Below are 22,541 nucleotides of genomic sequence, written 5' to 3'. Positions count from 1 at the left end.
AAATTTCCTATAGTCAAAATTTCCTATAGAAATGAAATTTTGTCAAAATTTCTTATAGAAATGAAATTTTGACAAAATTTCCTATAGAAATGAAATTTTGACAAAATTTCCTATAGAAATGAAATTTTGACAAAATTTCCTATAGAAATGAAATATTGACAAAATTTCCTATAGAAATGAAATTTTGACAAAATTTCCTATAGAAATGAAATTTTGACAAAATTTCCTATAGAAATGAAATTTTGACAAAATTTCCTATAGAAATGAAATTTTGACAAAATTTCCTATAGAAATGAAATTTTGACAAAATTTCCTATAGAAATGAAATTTTGAGAAAATTTTGTATAGAAATGAAATTTTGACAAAATTTCGTATAGAAGTGAAATTTTGACAAAATTTCCTATAGAAATGAAATTTTGACAAAATTTCCTACAGAAATAAATCTTTGACAAAATTTTCGATAGAAATAAAATTTTGAGAAATTATTTTTTAGAAATTAAATTTTGAGAAGGGAAATTTTGAGAAAAATTCCTATAGAAATGAAATTTTGACAAAATTTCGTATATAAATGAAATTTTTACAAAATTTCCTATAGAAATGAAATTTTGACAAAATTTCCTAGAGAAATAAATCTTTGACAAAATTTTCGTTAGAAATAAAATTTTGAGAAATTATTTTTTAGAAATTAAATTTTGAGAAGGGAAATTTTGAGAAAAATTCTTATAGAAATGAAATTTTGACAAAATTTCGTATATAATGAAATTTTTACAAAATTTCCTATAGAAATGAAATTTTGACAAAATTCCCAGAGAAATGAAATTTTGACAAAATTTCCTAGAGAAATGAAATTTTCCTATAGAAACGAAATTTTGACAAAATTTCCTATAGAAATGAAATTTTGACAAAATTTCCTATAGAAACGAAATTTTGACAAAATTTCCTATAGAAATGAAATTTTGACAAAATTTCCTATAGAAACGAAATTTTGACAAAATTTCCTATAGAAACGAAATGTTGACAAAATTTCCTATAGAAACGAAATTTTGACAAAATTTCCTATAGAAACGAAATTTTGACAAAATTTCCTATAGAAACGAAATTTTGACAAAATTTCCTATAGAAACGAAATTTTAACAAAATTTCCTATAGAAATGAAATTTTGACAAAATTTTCGATAGAAATAAAATTTTGAGAAAATATTCTTTAGAAATAAAATTTTTTGAAAGGATATTTTGAGAAAAATTCCTATAGAAATGAAATTTTGGCAACATTTTCTATAGAAATGAAATTTTGAGAAAATTTCCTATAGAAATGAAATTTTGACAAAATTTCCCTATAGAAATGAAATTTTGACAAAATTTCCTATAAAAATGAAATTTTGAGAAAATTTCGTATTAGAAATGAAATTTTGACGAAATTTCCTATAGATGAAATTTTGACAAAATTTTCTATAGAAATACAATTTTCTCATTATCGGCTTATTCACTTACCAGGAATATCCCAATAACATTGAAACACTTCACCCAATATGGGATTATAGGGTTTCTTGGCCACAGCACTTTTACGTCCAGCATGATAAGCACTTAAATACCAACGGCAAACCTGAACAATACGATCACGTGGATTTTCTAAATCCGCAATTCTGCAATAAAAGAAGAGAAAAATGTCATCAATTTGGTTTTTATCATCCATGGTTATGCATTGTAACACATTGCCATAAGACACACTTACTTTAAAAATAAATCTGGATGGGCAAAATAGTCGGCATACATTTCTAATAGGGAACGTCTTTCCAATATAAATGTTGGCAGCACCACCTTCGTTAAATCCATACCAATTTTAACTTGTGATAGTAAATGTGATATCATTGAACCATGTGCTTCCATGCTAATACTTGAATCCTCTTCTTCCTCATAGAGGGCATCATAGTCTATTGAATCACGAAGTGATGAGTTTCTGCTATCGACAACTACACTACCATCACCGCTAAGGCTCCCTCGAACTCCAGTGCCAGCAACACCACTTGCACTCCCACCAATACCCGTTGTTATCGCACCTCCTCCACCAGTTCCATTGCCAAAATCACTAAACGTACTTGATGCTGTTTGATATTCATCTTGTTCAGGCACTGAAGGTGACGACGACGTTGGGACATTGGCTGTTGCTGTGGTCGTTGTCGTTGAGAAATTTATCTCTGGTGGTTTTTCTTCTGCCGGTGGTGATGTATCCACTGAAAAGCCACGGGTTGCACTAAAATAGAAGAGAAACATCAAAAATGAATCAAATGCTAGATAAATTGGAATTTCTAATGTATGTAAATTCGTATAGTGTGGTGCTCTTAAAAAAATCCTTTTAGGTTTAGGGAAATACGAGTATCGCATGTGTATTTTACTTTTACGTATTACAATATAAAGGAATACTGCAGAATATATCTGATAACTTAGAATCTTAGTTTTTAGAGGTTCAATTTTGTATTCATAATTAAGTGGATATTTAGATGTCTTGAAACCGGATCCGAGATAGAACTCTATTTATCGTGTCGTAGAAAAATTCAGAATTTTGTTGTGATGATTTTGTAAGTCTACAACGATTTTCCTTCCCACTTGCGGAAGAATAGAACATTATTATCAAATTAATGTTTTGATAATGGAACACATCATCTACACTGATAAAATTTTTTATGATATGCAATTTACACAATATTAAGAACAAATTTCTTTAAAATAATGAAATTTTAATTGAAAGAAAGTTTATAATCTTAGAATTAATCTTTAGATTTAAGATAAACACGCAACGAAATTTCGATAAATGAGATCTACATCCTAATTTTTATTTTATTGATCCTAGATTGAAAGGCATATAGGTCGCTAAAAATGTCTTTATTTTAAAGAAGCCGCATCTTTGGCTTGGAATCAATCCAAGTAAACTTTTTGTTGAGTGCACTAAGCATATGACGTATCTCAGACACGGTTGCCATTCGAGCCAAAAATAATTTACTAAAATTTTATTCCCAAAAAAAGTTTGTCAAAAAATTATTTCTATAGAAACTTTTGTCAAAATTTTATTTCTATAGATAATTCGTTCAAAATTTTATTTCTATAGATAATTTTTTAAAAATTTCATTTCCATAGAAAATTTTGTCAAAATTTCATTTCTATAGGAAATTTTGTCAAAATTTCATTTCTATAGGAAATTTTGTCAAAATTTCATTTCTATAGGAAATTTTGTCAAAATTTCATTTCTATAGGAAATTTTGTCAAAATTTCATTTCTATAGGAAATTTTGTCAAAATTTCATTTCTATAGGAAATTTTGTCAAAATTTCATTTCTATAGGAAATTTTGTCAAAATTTCATTTCTATAGGAAATTTTGTCAAAATTTCATTTCTATAGGAAATTTGTCAAAATTTCATTTCTATAGGAAATTTTGTCAAAATTTCATTTCTATAGGAAATTTTGTCAAAATTTCATTTCTATAGGAAATTTTGTCAAAATTTCATTTCTATAGAAAATTTTGTCAAAATTTCATTTCTATAGGAAAGTTAGTCAAAATTTCATTTCTATAGGAATTTTTTTCAAAAATTTCATTTCTATAGGAAATTTTGCCAATATTTCATTTCTATAGGAAATTTTGTCAATATTTCATTTCTATAGGAAATTTTGTCAAAATTTCATTTCCATAGAAAATTTTGTCAAAATTTCATTTCTATAGGAAATTTTGTCAAAATTTCATTTCAATAGGAAATTTTGTCAAAATTTCATTTCTATAGGAAATTTTGTCAAAATTTCATTTCTATAGGAAATTTTGCCAATATTTCATTTCTATAGGAAATTTTGTCAATATTTCATTTCTATAGGAAATTTTGTCAAAATTTCATTTCTATAGGAAATTTTGTCAAAATTTCATTTCTATAGGAAATTTTGTCAAAATTTGATTTCAATAGGAAATTTTGTCAAAATTTCATTTCTATAGGAAATTTTGTCAAAATTTCATTTCTATAGGAAATTTTGTCAAAATTTCATTTCTATAGAAAATTTTGTCAAAATTTCATTTCTAAAGGAAATTTTGTCACAATTTCATTTCTATAGGAAAGTTAGTCAAAATTTCATTTCTATAGGAAATTTTTTCAAAAATTTCATTTCTATAGGAAATTTTGTCAAAATTTCATTTCTATAGGAAATTTTGTCTAAATTTTATTTATATCTATAGAAAATTTTGTCAAAATTTTATTCTATGTATAATTTTGTCAAAATGTTGTCAAAATTTTATCTACTAATAAAAAAAAACTGCCATCTGTGGCAACCGTTAGGTTAGGTTAGGTGGAAGTTCGATATTTCAGGCTCACTTAGACTATTCAGTCCATTGTGATACCACAGTTGTGAACTCCTCTCTTATCACTGGATGCTGCTCGATTCCATGTTTAGCACATCCTCATTTTTAGGATGAATTGAACCCACGACCCTCAGTATGAAAGGCGGGCATGCTAGCCATTGCACCACAGTGGCTTCGTGGCATATAGTTTTCCGAATTAGAGACAGTAATTTCCTGCCTTAGGTTAGGTTAAAGTGGCAGCCCGATTAAGATTCAGGCTCACTTAGACTATTCAGTCCATTGTGGTACCACAATAACAAAAAGTACCTACTACATATGGGCACTTCTAGTTTTAACCGTTGAACCTTCTCGATTATTTTCTTCTGTTGAACCAACCAGATTGTTCCAAAAACATTAGCATACTGCTTAAGTTAACGTTTTCCAGGTCCGCCAGTAATCTGAAGTTATATGCCCCTAAAATTTGCTTACGCCTTACACAAAATGCAGGACACTCACACAAGAGGTGTTTTATTGATTCCTTTTCCTCCGCATCATGACAGCTCATACAATAGTCATTATACTTCGCACCAATAGTTTTTGTAAAATCGCCTATCAGGCAGCGACCCGTTATAGCAGATATCAGGAGTGATATCTGGCGTCTCGAGAACACTAGCATGTCTAGTGTGCGGTTTAAGTTTAAATGAGGCCATATTTGCTTGGTGTCGTTACAACGCTTACAATTCTCCCATCGAACATTTGCCATCATGACAGCCTTCTCACGCAGTAAGAGCTTGCAGGTAGCCAGAGGCACACCAACAGATTCTAGTTCCCCTGGAATATGTAAGGTAGTTCCTAGCCTTGCTAGCTTATCTGATTCGCAGTTCCCCGGTATGTTCCTGTGGCCAGGCACCCATATTAGATGAATATTGTGCTGCTCAGCCATCTCATTGAGAGATTTGCGGCAGTCGATGGCCGTTTTCGAGTTGAGGAACACAGAGTCCAAGGATTTTATTGCAGGTTGACTGTCTGAGTATATATTAATGCCAATATTGCTTGGAGCATTACTTCTCAGCCAATTCACCACTTCTCTTATTGCTAATATTTCAGCCTGAAAAACACTACAGTGATTAGGTAATCTTTTCGCTATTCGAAGTTCCAGATCTTTAGAATATACTCCGAAACCCACTTGGCCATCCAATTTGGAGCCATCAGTGTAGAAATCTATATATCTTTTATTCCCCGGGGTCCGTGTACACCACGCCTCACTGTTGGGAATTAGAGTCTCAAACTTTTTGTCGAGAAGTGGACTCGCCAAAGCGTAATCCACTACGTTAGGCACATCTGGCATTATTTTGAGGACCGAACTGTGACCGTAACTTTTTTCCGACCACAGCGATAGCTCGCGCAACCGCACAGCCGTTGTTGCAGCTGACTGTTTGGCCAAAATGTCTAAAGGCAATAGATGTAGCATGACATTAAGGGAGTTTGTTCCTGTCTTGCTAAATGCACCTGAGATACACAAGCACGCCATACGCTGAATTTTGTCTAAACTTGTCGGCTGGTGAAGTGCCGGCCACCAGACTGCAACACCATATAGCATTATAGGTCTAACCACTGCCGTGTATAGCCAATGTACAATTTTTGGTTTTAGTCCCCACTTTTTCCCTATTGCCTTTTTGCACGAGTATAAAGCTACCGTTGCTTTCCTCGCCCTTTCGTCAATATTTATCTTAAAGTTCAGCTTCCTGTCCAAAATAACGCCAAGGTATTTTGCACACTCCCTAAAGGGAATTTCAATACCCCCTAAGGAAATGAGCCCAACCGTGGGAGTTTTGCGATCTTTGCAGTACATGACTAGTTCTGTCTTTGCAGGATTTACCCCAAGACCATTATCTTTCGCCCATTTCTCAGTCATCCGGAGGGCTCTCTGTATAATATCTCTAACTGTTGATGCGAATTTTCCCCTGACTGCTAGCGCCACATCATCTGCGTATGCCACCACTTGTATCCTTTCTTTTTCTAGGGAAACCAGAAGGTCATAGCAACATTCCAAAGAAGAGGTGATAGAACTCCTCCTTGAGGAGTGCCTCTGTTCACATACCTTTGTATGTTTGCTTGTCCTAGTGTGGCTGAAATGCGTCTCTTCCTTAGAAGTTCATCTAACAGCCTAAGTATACCTGGATCAACATTCAGAGTTGTCAGTCCATTTAATATCGAGCTCGGATGGACGTTATTGAACGCCCCTTCGATGTCTAGAAATGCCACGATTGTGTATTCTTTGACAGATAGTGAGCTTTCAATAAAGCTGACTAGTTCATGTAATGCGGTCTCAGTTGACCTGCCCTTCGAGTATGCATGTTGTCGTTTCGAGAGCAAACTTGAATCGACGCTAGATCTAAGATAAATATCTATCATCCTCTCCAGAGTCTTAAGTAGGAATGATCCTTCGCATTCGAGTGAGAGGCTTTTCCCGCTTTAGGTATGAAAACGACTTTTGATTCTCTCCACTTTCGTGGAATATATGCTAAGTTGATACATCCTATATATATCGCCGACAACCAGGGGATAATTCTGTCAGCCACCGCTTGTAACTCCGCCGGAGTAATTCCATCAGGTCCGGGGGATTTGAATGATCCAAAGCTATTTAACGCCCATTTTATTCTAGATTCTGATACAATTTCCTCGATAGGAAACGACCGCTGAGCCACTGTGGCACCGCCAGTGCATGGTTCAACCGTCTGATTTCCGGGAAAATGTGTGTCCAATAGTACCTCCAGCGTCTCCTCACTGGACGTTGTCCAATTGCCCTCCGATGTTTTAATGAAACCTGGAGCGGAGCTCGTGGATGCTAGCACCTTCCGTAGTCTGAAAGCCTCGGACGTATTCTCAATGCTGCTGCAGTAATCATTCCAAGAGTTATGCTGAGCCTTTCTCAGTTCTCGCTTGTATCCTCTCAGATTCTTCTTGTAAGCGTCTCAATCCACATGAGCTCTGGTGGACTTTGCTTTGTTAAAGAGCTTCCTGCACGATTTCCTCATATTACCTAACTCCGTAGACCACCATGGTGGTCGATTTTCCCCCTTGGCTTCCCTTTACAGTGTTGCCAGGTTAGGGGTTTTACCCCCAAATTTAGGGGGTTTTTTCACGTTTAGGGGGTTTTTAGGGGTAAAATTTATTTGGGGGGATTTTTAGGGGTAAAAAATTATTTCAGACCTTATAAAGTGGTGCAATTCTCAAGCAAATTCGGAACAATTCTCGCATGAGTTATGAGAAAAAAGATGCGGAAAGTCAACAAGAAGATCTAAATACAAACTAGTATCCAATAGCATTATTTTCGTTATCTTTTTTAAACTCTTCTGTTGAAAGGGCATTTTTAATATTTGACAAAATTAAAAACAATCGTATTTTAACTTAGCAGCTGAAAGCTTTTTAAGAGTAAGCCCGCTTTTTAAATTGATATACATATTGTATTATTATATCCATAGAAAAAATAATTTCCTCAGGGATGAAATTTTAAACTAACGAAAATCTCTTTTGTTTTAAAGTATTTTCTTAAATAGCAAATTTTATTTTTTATTTACTTCAAACGAAAAAAAAATTTAGCATCAAAAGAAAACTTAGTTTTTCTAAAATTTCGTTTCTCAGGAAAGAACTCTTCTTTCAGGATATATATTTGTGTTAAATTTAATTTTTAAAGTGTATCACTACAGGATTTTTTTCACGTAATTTTGGGACCACTTTTTGTACTTTTATATTCTGAAAATTTTTGGGGGTTTTTGAAAAAAGCTTAGACCAATTTAGGGGTTTTTTTCTTAAGATTTTGGGGGAAGAATCAAAAATCACCTGGCAACACTGTCCCTTTAGGGCATGCAGCTTTCAGTGAAATGTTGAAGGCCTTAGTAATCCTCTCCACTACGTGTTCGATAAATTGCACAGTGCTCATATTTGTCTCTGGTATTTCCGGTATCATCATTTCCTGCCTTTAATTACATAACAATTTTCTTTGATTGTTTAAGATGTTAGCAGAGTACACGCTATTTCTCACTTAAAATCCTAACATCTTTCGTATTTTTAAATTTATTATATTTGTTTAATTTTGATGATATAATATTAGATGACAAATACAATTGTAGTATTCTCAAATAAATTCACAATTTCAATACGTGCCTGGAATATTTTAACGATTAACATTTGCATGACTGCGAAACGACAAACCACACACATATTCTCTTTTGGAGGCTCTTAATTGTTGTCCTTTCACATAGAATATTCCTAACAAGAAATGTTTGCGGCATAGCGACGCAACATACTGCTCATACTTGAATAATGCGTGCATTTAATATTAAATAGGATATGTGTTGTTGATATCACAACAATATATGTATACGTCCCCTTCTCGTGGAATAGAGGCGTTGTTTGAAAAGTAGAAATAAAAAGAGATAAAAGTGTGATAAGAGGACAGAATTTAGAAAAAGAAATTCCTTACCATGAGTAAACTAAAAAAATATTTTTTCCACAAACATTTCTCTTTAAGCACATCTCGAGATCGTCTATCCATACTTGGCCACAACTGATGAAAAATTAATTTTTGGCCTATTAAATGTAGAAAAACATAATCGGGGATTTAATTCTATGCCGTTTGGGTTTTTCACTTCAGTGGTGAAGCGGGTCGGCCCGGGGGCATCCCACTGGATTTTTTTTGCACTCATAGAAATTGTTCGAGTTACATTTTGTACTTTACACAATTTGTACTTTGCATTAATAATTTTATATTCATATACGTATATATGTATATGCATTGATTTGCTTGTATGAATTTTTCTTTATACAAATTTTCCAATCAATTTTATTGTGTTGAAATATGTAATTGCTTGTTTTAGAAATTGCTTAAACGCGTACTCTAATAGCAAAATGTTTCTGTGCCATAGTGGATTCGTTTGCGAATGGCCAACACTATAAGGTAATGGCAAGAGGCGCCACTGGGGACACACCAAGTTGAAGTTGTAAGCTTTTTGTATATCTTTTCCGCCAGTGGCATGGATTCTGGATGACTTGTATCCAGATTTTGACTCAAAAATTAGACAAATGGTGTCCTTGTGAATCTCCGACTCAATCAATAAAATTTGTACAGCTGCCCTTAATGCCATATTGTATCTATTGCCTTTACATATATTGGCCAAATAGTCTGCAACAAGAACGACCGTCAGGGTATCCACACTATCACTGTGGTCAGAAAAAGAACACGAATGCAGTCTTGTGTTCAAAACAATTCCAAATCTGCACTGAAAAAAAAAGCATGCCCGGTTCCAAAGATTTTGCCTTTACTTTAAAAATTTTGGTATTGATTCCGAGCCAAAGAAGCGGAGAATATATGTAAGGATACTTTTAAGACACAATTCTCTTTTAAATTTGGGGTTTGTGTACGTGCTTCTACGAAGCAAATTTTAATTTTTCTCTTTTTCAGCTTCTTTTCTTCATATGCTATCAAGTTCTTTAAAAACGAGTTAACGACAACCTTATTTTTAAAATTAAGACTCGACTTCCAGTAGAAATTATGGTATGTTTCAAGTAAAAGACGTCTTTCGTTTTGTTTGTTATTGTTGGCTTCTCTTCAATCGTTATTGTTGTTTTTGATCTCAGCTTAAAGCCATGCATTGACTAAACTACAAGTGTAGCTTAACTAACAGAGGAAAAGTATGCTTGTCAAATTTATTTGGGCAAAGCCCTATAGACTGCAAGATGGTTGGATGTACAGCTGTTTCGGAATTACCACATTCCTCATCAGCATCCTCTACTTGCAGCAAAACTATCAACCAATTATCAGAATAAATTCGGGTAATTCACTCAACCCAAAGTGAACTACACTTGAACCTCCCGAAAAACGTCGTGACGTCTTTAAAATAAAGTGTTGAAAAACATGTCCTATATTTGACCGATTTTTTGCTTTGTAGTCAAGATGCAAAAAGACAACAAATTTAAAGACAATTTCATTAAATTTAAAGAATTTTTCTGAATTATTAAAGTCAAGTTGACCTTAGCCCAAACATTTTTTTTCTCATGTTATGATACCCATTTTTAAGTGAAATCACTTAATTATAAGGACAATACGACTTTATTGAAAAGTTTATCGGCTTTTGGACAAGGAAAAAATCTTTATCTTAGAGAAATGCGTCTTCTTTGCTAAGCAAAATTTGCATTCGTATTTTAAAGACATGAAATCTTTGACCTCACGACAATATTTTTTTCAGTGTGCTAACAATATCGCGCAATTATTACTGTTGCGTTTTTCAGGTAGAAATATTAGCAACCAACTCGAAACCAATCATATGTTGCCACAAATCTTTCAAAGAGATATTTTACCAGACTAGTATGAGCTGTGGGGATGGACAAAATCAAGGACTTCTTGTACCCAGAGAAGAGATATGATCAGCCCAAACCTGTTTCAAGAGTGAACATGCCACATGTTTGTGGCAACCATATTATTTTCTCGAAAATTATGTATCTGATTTCTGCAACCAGAGAAAACAACATTTTTGCGACAAAAATGTTCCATGTTCACCGTACAAAAATAACATATAGTGCAATAGACAAATCAGGCGAGATTAGTGAATCTCCATTAGCTCTAATAAGAACTTTTGTGTAATCATTGTCTTATATATCGAATGCCTCTGAAGAAGCAATTCAGTGAAATCGCGAAATATCAGGAAGGATGAATTAAAAGTAAATAAAGGAAAAACTAAGATTTCAAGTTTAACAAACTATTGTTATTTATTTAATAACATTTTGCTCTTAAAACATGTTTGGGATGATCATATTCCTTTGTTGTGAGTGTGAGAATGCCCTTCTTTATGGATAGGACATTAGTGAACTTTTGGGGGCTTATCGTTTTGGAGAACTAGTAGAACTGGAAAATGTTAATTTAACATAAGACATCTGACATTTAAGACATTGAAATAAACAGGATGTTCAACTCAACTCTAATCCAGAATCCAACGGGCTCTCCAATTGTTAAAAAGAAGTTTGCACTTCCTAATTTATGATTGTCATATTTCTGTAAACCGACATTTTGATAGACTGGTAGACTGAGTAAAACTTTAAAAACAACGGGACATTTTACCTTATGTAACCCACGTTGGCAATTGCATAATTTCAAAATTTCATAATTATTGCAAGGATGTTTTTTATGAAATAAGAAAATTCCAATCCTTTTAAGATAGTTACTTTAATTTCATACACATTAGGCTTTAAATCTATTAATATTTGGGTTTAAAGCCCTTATTTATACGGCCTACGACAACTGAAATCTAGTTGTAGTGTTTCCCTTTTGGGAATATTGAGTGAACATGTGCATTTATTGACCCCGTTTAACCATGGTGAAATCGAAATAAGTTTCTTACATTTCCAAACAGTTTTTTAGTGTTACAAAAAATCCCACTATATTAATAGTGTTCTTCCGAAAACTATACCGAAAGAGACTGCCTTAACCATTGTCAAAATGTTTTGTATTATAAAAGTCCGGGAAAAAGAAAACCCTACTTATAAACCAAACCACTGTGTCATCAGTGTCATTGATCTACGTCAACTTCTGGCTTCATACCCCACATTATATGGTTACTGATCGACTCAGAATCACCTTCTGAGTCGATTTAGATCTTTCTCCACCCCAGGAAGTTCTTCCTAAGCAATTACTTTTAATGTTCTTATAGAAATGGACTTAATTTTCACTTTACAGGAGTTTTTTTAATGTGTTATAAAATCCCTTTGTTTTACAAAATTGTTAAAAAAATATATTTCCTGAATTATACTGCGTATGAAACATAATAAGGATAAACAAATTAATGGAAATTTCAAAAAAAAAGCATTAGCGATCCATTTATTTACCATTTTGAATTCGCGATAAAACGCCTTTATGTAGAGATAAAATTCGAAAAGGTTAAGAAAAATTTTATTTTTTAAGTTTTTCCTTTTTTTCAATGAAATCTGAAAAACTAATGCGAAAACAAAACAGCGAATGCCGAATTCAAAAGGACAGCGAATGCCGAATTCAAAAGATATATATCTTGTGAAAGCAGGGCTGTGTCACATATAGTATTCGGCACAGTTTTGACTTGCTCACAAATATTCAGGTAATAATATTCCTTTTCTCTATACAGGGAAACTTAGTCATTTTATGTGTCTTCTTACTTTTGATTTTTCCTTTACAAAATTTGCTCATAATCCCATATGCTGCTCTCAAAATAAATTATGTTACATTTAAATGCTATGGTTTCTTAACTTAACTCTGATATAATTCAATGAAATTAAGTTAAATGACCTCCCTCACCATAACTAAGCACTTGCATAAATAAAATGTCAGAAATCATGAATAATTCGCCACATGAAATCATGGAGAAATAAGCCCCACTGCTTTCGCACTTAATTTCAAAAAATTTATTTTCTTACGATGGCAAATGAAGGGAAAACAAAATGTCACAATAAAATTTAATAGCTCTACTCGATGTCCATTTAGGGATGTCTGTGGTAGATTTTTTTGCAGCTAACAATTGATATTAATTCACTGAAAAGTTGTTTTTCTTTCATTGGTCTTTTGCAATCCTAGCAAAAAAGTATCGCCAAAAGTGTAGTGAAAATGCACCAGTCGTTTAAATTTGGCGGCGAAGCGATAAATTTTCATAGGTTGTCCACCATTTCAACAACCCAGCAAAAAAAGCGTCGCCAAAAAAGTAGTGAAAATGTTCTTTTTGGGTCCGGATGTGGTGCCAAATTGACGCAGAAGCGATGAATTTAACATGGACTTGTTATAGGACGGATGTCCTCCATTTCAGCAGCCGCTGCACTGAATTTGTATCACTTCTTAAAATGTGAAGTGAATTCAGGGGTTTGGATGTGATTTAAGAATTTTTGGTAATATTTTGACAAATAAATAATTTAAATTTTTTTTTATGATTTTTAATGCATTTTAACGCATGTCTGGAACGTTTGTCAACAAATATTTTCAAAAATTCGCAATTTTCATAGAAAGGATTTAACGTTTTTTTCCGGCTAAATTTAAATAATTTATGCCATTTTATTAATTCTTAATATATGTTTAACCTATTTAAAACAAAAAAAAAAAAAAAATTAATTTCAAATTAAAAATATGAAAAAAGCGGTTTATAAAAAAATTGACTCAAATGAACTTCCTGTACAGTTAAAATAAAGAACATCTTTGGGGGCATTTTTGGAAGTTATTTTAAAGTTGTGCCTTGAGAAGAACTTCCAAATTTTTTTGCTGGGAACCGGTGCACTGAATTGGCATCATTACCCAGAAAAAAAAATTAGAAGTTCTTCCTAAGTCCCTACTTTTTAAAGTACATCCAAAAATACTCTGCTAGAAATTGACTTAATTTTCAATTCACAAGAAGTTCCCTTTTGTTTTACGCAGTATTATCAATAAATTTTCTGCATTTTACTCTGCATAAAACACAGCAGGAACAATTATAATAGACATTTCCAAAAAATATTTGAAAAGTGTACCGATCCATTTCTCGGCAGACTTAAAATTTTCAATAAAATATAGGCTAGTATTATTCAAAATCTTTTTACGTAGATATAAAAGTCGGAAAACATAAGAAAATTTTATTTTTCTTAAGTTTTTCCTTATTTTTTATATGAAATCCGAAATACTGAAATTGAAATTTTGTAGTTTGCTATAATTCTTGATGTTTTGGTAGATTTTGCAAAATATTCCTCTTCAACTAAGAGGTACTTCAATTTTTTATAGAAATACAATTTTGACAACATTTTCTATAGGAGTAAAATTTTGACAAAATTTTCTATAGAAATAAATTTTTGACAAAATTTTCTATAGAAATAAATTTTTGACAAAATTTTCTATAGAAATAAAATTTTGACAAAATTTTCTATAGAAATAAAAATTTGAAAAAAAATTCTATAGAAATAAAATTTTGACACAATTTTCCATAGAAATAAAATTTTGACAAAATTTTCTATAGAGATAAAATTTTGACAAAATTTTCTATAGAGATAAAATTTTGACAAAATTTTCTATAGAAATAAAATGTTGACAACATTTTCTATAGAAATAAAATTTTGACAAAATTTTCTATAGAAATAAAATTGTGACAAAATTTTCTATAGAAATAAAATTTTGACAAAATTTTCTATAGAAATAAAATTTTGACAAAATGTTCTATAGAAAAAAATTGACAAAAAGTTTCTATAGAAATAAAATTTTGACAAAATTTTCTATAGAAATAAAATGTTGACAACATTTTCTATAGAAATAAAATTTTGACAAAATTTTCTATAGAAATAAAATTTTGACAAAATGTTCTATAGAAAAAAATTGACAAAAAGTTTCTATAGAAATAAAATTTTGAAAAAATCTTCTATAGAAATAAAATTTTGACAAAAAAGTTTTTATAGAAATAAAATTTTGACAAAATTTTCTATAGAAATAAAATTTTGCCAAAAATTTCCTATGGAAATAAAATTTTGACAAAATTTTCTATAGAAATACAATTTTAACAAAATTTTTTATAGAAATAAAATTTTGACAAAATTTTCTATAGAAATACAATTTTGACAAAATTTTCTATAGAAATAAAATTTTGACAAAATTTTCTATAGAAATAAAATTTTGACAAAATATTCTATAGAAATAAAATTTTGACAAAATTTTCTATAGAAATAAAATTTTGACAAAATTTTCTATAGAAATAAAATTTTGACAAAATTTTCTATAGAAAAAAATTTAACAAAAAGTTTCTATAGAAATAAAATTTCGACAAAATTTTCTATAGAAATAAAATTTTGACAAAATTTTCTATAGAAATACAATTTTGACAAAATTTTCTATAGAAATACAATTTTGACAAAATTTCCTATAGAAATACAATTGTGACAAAATTTCCTATAGAAATTAAATTGTAACAAAATTTTCTATAGAAATAAAATTTTGACAAAATTTTCTATAGAAATAAAATTTTGACAAAACTTTCTATAGAAATAAAATTTTGACAAAATTTTCTATAGAAATAAAATTTTGACAAAATTTTCTATAGAAATACAATGTTGACAAAATTTTCTATAGAAATACAATTTTGACAAAATTTCCTATTGAAATACAATTTTGACAAAATTTCCTATAGAAATTAAATTGTGACAAAATTTTCTATAGAAATAAAATTTTGACATATTTTTCTATAGAAATAAAATTTTGACAAAATTTTTTATCGAAATAAAATTTTGACAAAATTTTCTATAGAAAAAAATTTTGACAAAAAGATTCTATAAAAATAAATTTTTAACAAAATTTTTTATAGAAATAAAATTTTGACAAAATTTTCTATAGAAATAAAATTTTGACAAAATTTTTTATAGAAATAAAATTTTGACAAATTTTTTTATAGAAATAAAATTTTGGCAAAATCTTCTATAGAAATAAAATTTTGACAAAAAAGTTTCTATAGAAATAAAATTTTGACAAAAAAGTTTCTATAGAAATAAAATTTTGACAAAATTTTCTATAGAAATAAAATTTTGACAAAATTTTCTATAGAAATAAAATTTTGACAAAATTTTCTATAGAAATAAAATTTTGACAAAAAGTTTCTATAGAAATAAAATTTTGACAAAATTTTCGATAGAAATAAAATTGTGGTCTCATAGCGATTTTTAGATTCGAATTTAATTCCGGCTCAAATGTCATCTCTAAGACCAAATGTATTGGTAGAGGGAGGAGTAATTATATACGTATGCAATAAATGTCATGGATAATATACAGACACCAAAAAACAATGATGACTCCTTTGTCATGTATCCATAAGGATACTTGACGTTAACGTCTATGTTTCACTGTTTCATTCATTTGATTTAGAAATGTGCGATTGTTTTTAATGAAATGTGGACATGAGGGAGGAGAGTCTAAATAATATATAAATCATTTGCAAAAGTGGTAGAGATTTGGACTGAGGGAGAAAAATATGACATGACTTACGTTATGCTGACACGTTTAACCCACTTTCGGAACATATTTTTAGCAGCAACTTTGTTTTTATTAATTTTTATGAAGAAAAAATTTGGTTGTTGTTTTGTTAAAAGTATATGGTGGTTTAATTATTGTATGAATTTGTATACTAGCAAGTTTATTATTTTTTACAGGGATATTTTTTATCCTTTTCTAGAGGATTGGACGGGACGTATTAATTATTATTTATTTTGAGAAGGGTTGGGATTATTGTAATCGGTAATAGAGAAACCGAATATGTATTTTTTTGACACTTTATTGGAAAACTATGACCCGTATTTGTATTTCGTCTATTGCGTTTAGAGTATAAAATCAATGACGTTGAAAAGCACACAGTGTTTTAGATTTCAAATTCAAAGATGCGTCATAAATTTGCAATGTACGCAATGTATTCTGCCACACTTTCACTTCCGACTTTTGGCTTAACTGATATCTCAACTAATGGCCTAAGTTATAAAATAATGCTTTGTTCTTCTTCTTTTGGATTTTCACATCATTTTCGCCATCACATTCTCCATATAGTATAACCAATGATAGATGAAAACCATGCCATTGCAAGTTTAAGGCGCTATCACAATTTGGGATTTCATCATCGTCGACTTTTCACATTTTGATAAATTATTTATATGCGAATTCTTAAGCGTAAAAGTTTTCAGGTTTTAATTACTATGTGAATTTTTAATTTTTCCTTTATTTTCCTACAAGCAGAATTTTTGGTTTCGTTGGTGGTTTTTTGGCCTAAAGTTATTTTCCTTTCGAATGGTGACAATCAGTCAACCTTATACCAGAACGTCCAATTACAGACAATGTAATGGTGTACTCGTGTGATTTGCCTGTATGTTTTGCTCTTTCATAGTTTTTGTTTTTCTTTTTTTGGGGGATACTCAAATTATATACAAATTCTCCTCTTTTCCGTATGGTCTAGTTTAGTTTAATGCATCCTTTTGTTTATACCAAGAGAAATTCGAGCAGAATGTTTATTTAAGAGCTTGTATTTGATGCTAGTTATCAGTATAAAAAAACCCTTAAGAGAGTCATTACAATTCTCTAAAATTCATGTGGGAGTAACAGTGATAAGAGTAACCGGATAGTATTATTGGCTCATCATTGATGAAGAAAATTGAAGACCGGTCAATAGAAACCAAAGACGCAAAATTCGGGTTTTGTCAAAATTATATTTATATAGAACGTTTTGTCACAATTTCATTTCTATAGACAATTTTGTAACAAATTTATTTCTATAGAAATTTTTGCAAAAGTTTATTTATATAGAAAGTTATATCAAAAATTTATTCCTGTAGAAAATTTTGCCAAAAATTTTATTTCTCTAGAAAATTTTGTCACAATTTCATTTCTATATGAAAATTTTGTTACAAGTTTATTTTTATAGAAAATTTTGTCAAAATTTAATTTCTTTAGAAAATATTGTCAACATTTTATTTCTATAGAATATTTTATCAAAATTTAAATTCTATAGAAATTTTTGTCAAAATTTTATTTCTATAGAAAATTTTGTTACAATTTTATTTCTATAGAAAATTTTATTTCTATAGAAAATTTTGTCACAATTTTATTTCTATAGAAAATTTTATCAACATTTTATTTCTATAGAAAATATTGTCAACATTTTATTTCTATAGAATATTTTATCAACATTTTATTTCTATAGAAAATTTTGTCAAAATTTTATTTCTATAGAAAATTTTGTCCAAATTTTATTTCTATAGAAAATTTTGTCAAAATTTTATTTCTATAGAAAATTTTGTCAAAATTTTATTTCTATAGAAAATTTTGTCAAAATTTTATTTCTATAGAAAATTTTGTCAAAATTTTATTCCAATAGAAAAATTTGACAACATTTTATTCCTAAAGAATATTTTGTCAAAATTTTATTCCTATAGAAAATTTTGTCAAAATTCTATTTCTATAGAAAATTTGGTAAAAATTTTATTCCTATAGATTTTTTTTTAAATTGCATTTCTATAGAAAATTTTGTCAAAATCTAATTTCTATAGAAAATTTTGTCAACATTTTATTTCTATAGAAAATTTTGTCACAATTTTATTTCTATAGAAAATTTTATCAAAATGTTATTTCTATAGAAAATTTTGTCCAAATTTTATTTCTATAGAAAATTTTGTCCAAATTTTATTTCTATAGAAAATATTGTCAACATTTTATTTCTATAGAAAATTTTGTCAAAATGTTATTTCTATAGAAAATTTTGTCCAAATTTTATTTCTATAGAAAATTTTGTCTAAATTTTATTTCTATGGAAAATTTTTTCAAAATTTTATTCCAATAGAAAAATTTGACAACATTTGTCCTAAAGATTATTTTGTTAAAATTTTATTCCTACAGAAAAGTTTGTCAAAATTCTATTTCTATAAAAAAAATTTGTAAAAATTTTATTCCTATAGAAAATTTTGTCAAAATTTTATTTCTATAGAAAATTTTGTCACAATTTTATTTCTATAGAAAATTTTGTCAAAATTTTATTTATATAGAAACTTTTTTGTCAAAATTTTATTTCTATAGAAAATTTTGTCAAAATTTTATTTCTATAGAAAATTTTGTCAAAATTTTATTCCTAAAGAATATTTTGTCAAAATTTATAGAAAATTTTGGCAAAATTGTATTCCAATAGAAAAATTTGTCAAAATTTTATTCCTTAAGAATACTTTGTCGAAATTTTATTTCTATAGAAACTTTTTTGTCAACATTTTATTTCTATAGAAAATTTTGTCAACATTTGATTTCTATAGAAAATTTTGTCAAAATTTTATTTCTATAAAAACTTTTTTGTCAACATTTTATTTCTATAGAAAATTTTGTCAAAATTTAATTTCTATAGAAAATTTTGTCAAAATTTGATTTCTATAGAAAATGTTGTCAAAATTTGATTTCTATAGAAAATGTTGTCAAAATTTTATTTCTATAGAAAATTTTACCAAAATGTTATTTCTATAGAAAATTTTGTCAAAATTTTATTTCTATAAAAAATTTTGTCAAAATTTTATTCCAAAACAAAAATTTGTTAAAATTTTATTCCAATATAAAAATTTGTCAAAATTTTATTCCAATATAAAAAATTGTCAAAATTTTATTCCTAAAGAATATGTTGTCAAAGTTTTATTCCTATAGAAAATTTTGTCAAAATTCTATTTCTATAGAAAATTTTGTAAAAAATGTATTCCTATAGAAAATCTTTTCAAAATTTCATTCAATATTCATTTCTATAGAAAATTTTGTCAAAATTTCAATTTGGCTCTTGTCTATAGAAAATTTTGTCAAAATTTTATTTCTATAGAAAATTTTGTCAAAATTTTATTTCTATAGAAAATTTTGTCAAAATTTATTTCTACAAAAAATTTTGTCAACACTTTATTTCTATAGAAAAATGTGTCAACATTTTTTTTTCTATAGAAAATGTTGTCAAAATTTTATTTCTATAGAACATTTTGGCAAAATTTTGTTTCTATAGAAATTTTGTAAAAATTTTATTCCTAAGAATTTTTTTTCAAAATGTCACTCAATATTCATTTCTATAGAAAATTTTGTCAAAACTTAATTTCTCCTTGGCTCTTGTCAAAATTTTATTTTAATGGAAAATGTTTGTCAAAATTTTATTTCTATAGAAAACTTTGTCAACATTTTATTTCTATAGTAAATTTTGTCAAAATTTCATTCAATATTCAGTTCTATAGAAAACGTTGTCGAAATTTCATTTCTTCTTGGCTCTTAGAAAAATTTTATTTCTATAGAAAATTTTTGTCAAAATGTTATTTCTATAGAAATTTTATAAAGTACCTTTGAATATTCATTAGATAAATGGATCAAATCTCTGCAAATTTTTGCATCAAAATTACAATATCGTCTGGATTAAAATGCCCTTTTGGATAGAATTCTTAATTAGAGTTAAAATTCAGACAATGCTCGCTTTCATTGTATGTTTGGTGAAGAGTTTATAAAACCCGGTTAAAGTAAATCCTCGACATTAGATGACAAAAAAGAGAACCAGAACAATATAAGAGATTTTGTTATAATATCCAAAGAACGCATGACCATTGAGAGAATGTTTTGCCAACAAATATCCTCCTCATGTGACAAATTCAAGCCAAAGGAAGGCACTGTTGTTTCTGTTTTGCTCAGTAAAGAGTTCACCCATACAAACCAAAGAAAGAAAGAAATCATAAATTATTGTTGCCCTAATGTCGTTATTATTCTCGTAAACATGTCACCATCACTCAATGTTTGGGGAAAAGGGGACCAAAGGAAATCTGCCGGCAAACACGAGTTTATGTTAAGGTAGTCCACTAAAAATCACACCACCAAATCTCTCCCAAAGATTGCTGATTTCGAATAGGCTCAAGTTTTGCTTTATTTACCTTTAATGCTATTACTATTGAGGTGGTGTCATTTGAAATTGTTTTCATAGTGGTTTGAGGTCTTGGCACACGTTTTCCCAATAGCTTTCGTATATCGAAAAGTTTTATGTATTTTGGGTAACATTGTTATTACTTTTGCCACCCTAAATTTAAAATGAAGTTCACAATTTCCAAGTAATTTTGGATGGCATGAAAACTTTTTTATTCTAATATTTGGACACTTTTTGGGTTTCTGTTGCTTTGGATTGCATTGAAAAAAAATATATATATATTGATTTGATAATAGAGATTAAATAATTTACATTTTAGGACAAACATGTTCGTCATTAAATTTTTGTATTGGTTCAGAGCCAAACTGAAAGCTAACACTTCTTTTCGAAAGGACGAAATTTTAGACAAACAAAATTTTCTTTTGTCCGTAGCAAATTTCTTTAAAGGCATCCGAAACATATTATAGACAATCGATAGTAAATTGTTCCTCATAAACTGTGGTAAATTCGTTCTAAGAGATAATACAATATAGGGAAGGGAATATTTGTTTGTCTAAAATTCCGTTCCGGAGGAAAGTATTTTTTCTTTGAGCGCACAGATGCCGTTTCTTTAAAATAAAGATTTTTTAGGAAGCTACCTAAATTTCAGTCTAGGCTCATATTGGGATACTTATTTCATTCTTTTTATGCGATATATTAACAAAGCTATTCACGTACAGTTAAATGTTGGTTAAAAATCTAAGTTATTGGGCGTTAGGTTACTTTAAAAAAGAGGATTCATTTTGCCGTATCTCATGTCGGTTGACATACACCTAAGCCAGTATTCGGCTTGTTGTGCATTCGAACTTCGACTCTTACGAATTCCCCAATTTGTTTGCAGTCCACGTTTGCCAGCTCAACCAAGTCCTGACTCACCTCTAAACCGATATGCTTAACTCTTTGCCTAGTAAAGGCAGGACAGAGATAAAGGTAGTCTCAAGGTCTCATCATCACCAGAATACGACCTACATGTTCCATTCTTAAGTGCTCCTATTTGGTGCAGATGTGCTCTCAATTCAAGGTGCGGATCATTATTCCCTCGGTTCTCCTAACTGTCGTCCTACTATCCTTCAGTAGTTATCCAGTCTTTTTCTTGTCTGGGTCACCCCATAGTATTTTCGTAGCTCTTCCGACCGTTGTATAGGTGTACATCGCTTTAATGCCTCTATTGGCTTTACGCTCTCTAAGTTCACTTTCCTATGTGTCCCAGTTCTTATCGCCAGTTCACTTGCTTTATTTCTGCATGTCCCGGAACCCCTATGATGCAGATCCTTCAGTATTCCGAGTATTCGTTGATCATGCTTTTGCATTTGCGATCGATTTGCTATTGTCTTCATTGTCCTCCGGCAATGTGTGAAAATGTTCACGTTGCGGCCTCATGATATTTTCGAATATTTAATCGCACAACCCTCCTGATTGACGTCCTACTCCCCTTGAGTAGTTCACAAAGTTCACTTCCCTATGTGCCCCAGATCTTATCGCCAGTTCATTTGTCATTACATTTCCTCTTATTCCGGCATGTCCCACACCCAGAGAAATGATTGGTTGGAATTCGAGTACGACAATAAATAGATAGTGGAGACCTACAATTTTTAGTTGTTTGGAATAAATGTTAGTTACTTCTCTTGTTTAATGGTTTCTATAACCAATATAATAGCCGTGTGACTAAAAGTTCGTACACCCGACCAAATATTGGTCGTTATTTATATATTGAAGTAAGCAACCATTTCAATTTATTCCATATTGTTGTGATAACTAATTTGTTTTGCCAATGTGTCACCA

At 29.7% G+C, this 22,541-nt stretch overlaps 1 protein-coding gene across 1 annotated transcript in view; it reads right to left on the bottom strand.

Annotated features, from left to right (window-relative positions):
- The window catches only part of LOC142238081 (oxysterol-binding protein-related protein 9), an 88,002-nt gene that overhangs the window by 8,875 nt on the left and 56,586 nt on the right, over window positions 1–22,541 (bottom strand). Inside the window, exons 7-8 of the mRNA XM_075309610.1 lie at window positions 1,732–2,250; window positions 1,491–1,642 (exon numbers count right to left, since the gene is read on the bottom strand). Coding sequence (XP_075165725.1) covers window positions 1,491–1,642; window positions 1,732–2,250 — 671 coding nt within the window. The remainder of the gene's footprint in view (window positions 1–1,490; window positions 1,643–1,731; window positions 2,251–22,541) is intronic.

The sequence above is a fragment of the Haematobia irritans genome, chromosome 5 (assembly GCF_050003625.1).
Source record: "Haematobia irritans isolate KBUSLIRL chromosome 5, ASM5000362v1, whole genome shotgun sequence".
NCBI classification, from domain to species: Eukaryota; Metazoa; Arthropoda; class Insecta; order Diptera; family Muscidae; genus Haematobia; species Haematobia irritans.
This window is presented reverse-complemented; position numbering and strand designations above follow the sequence as displayed.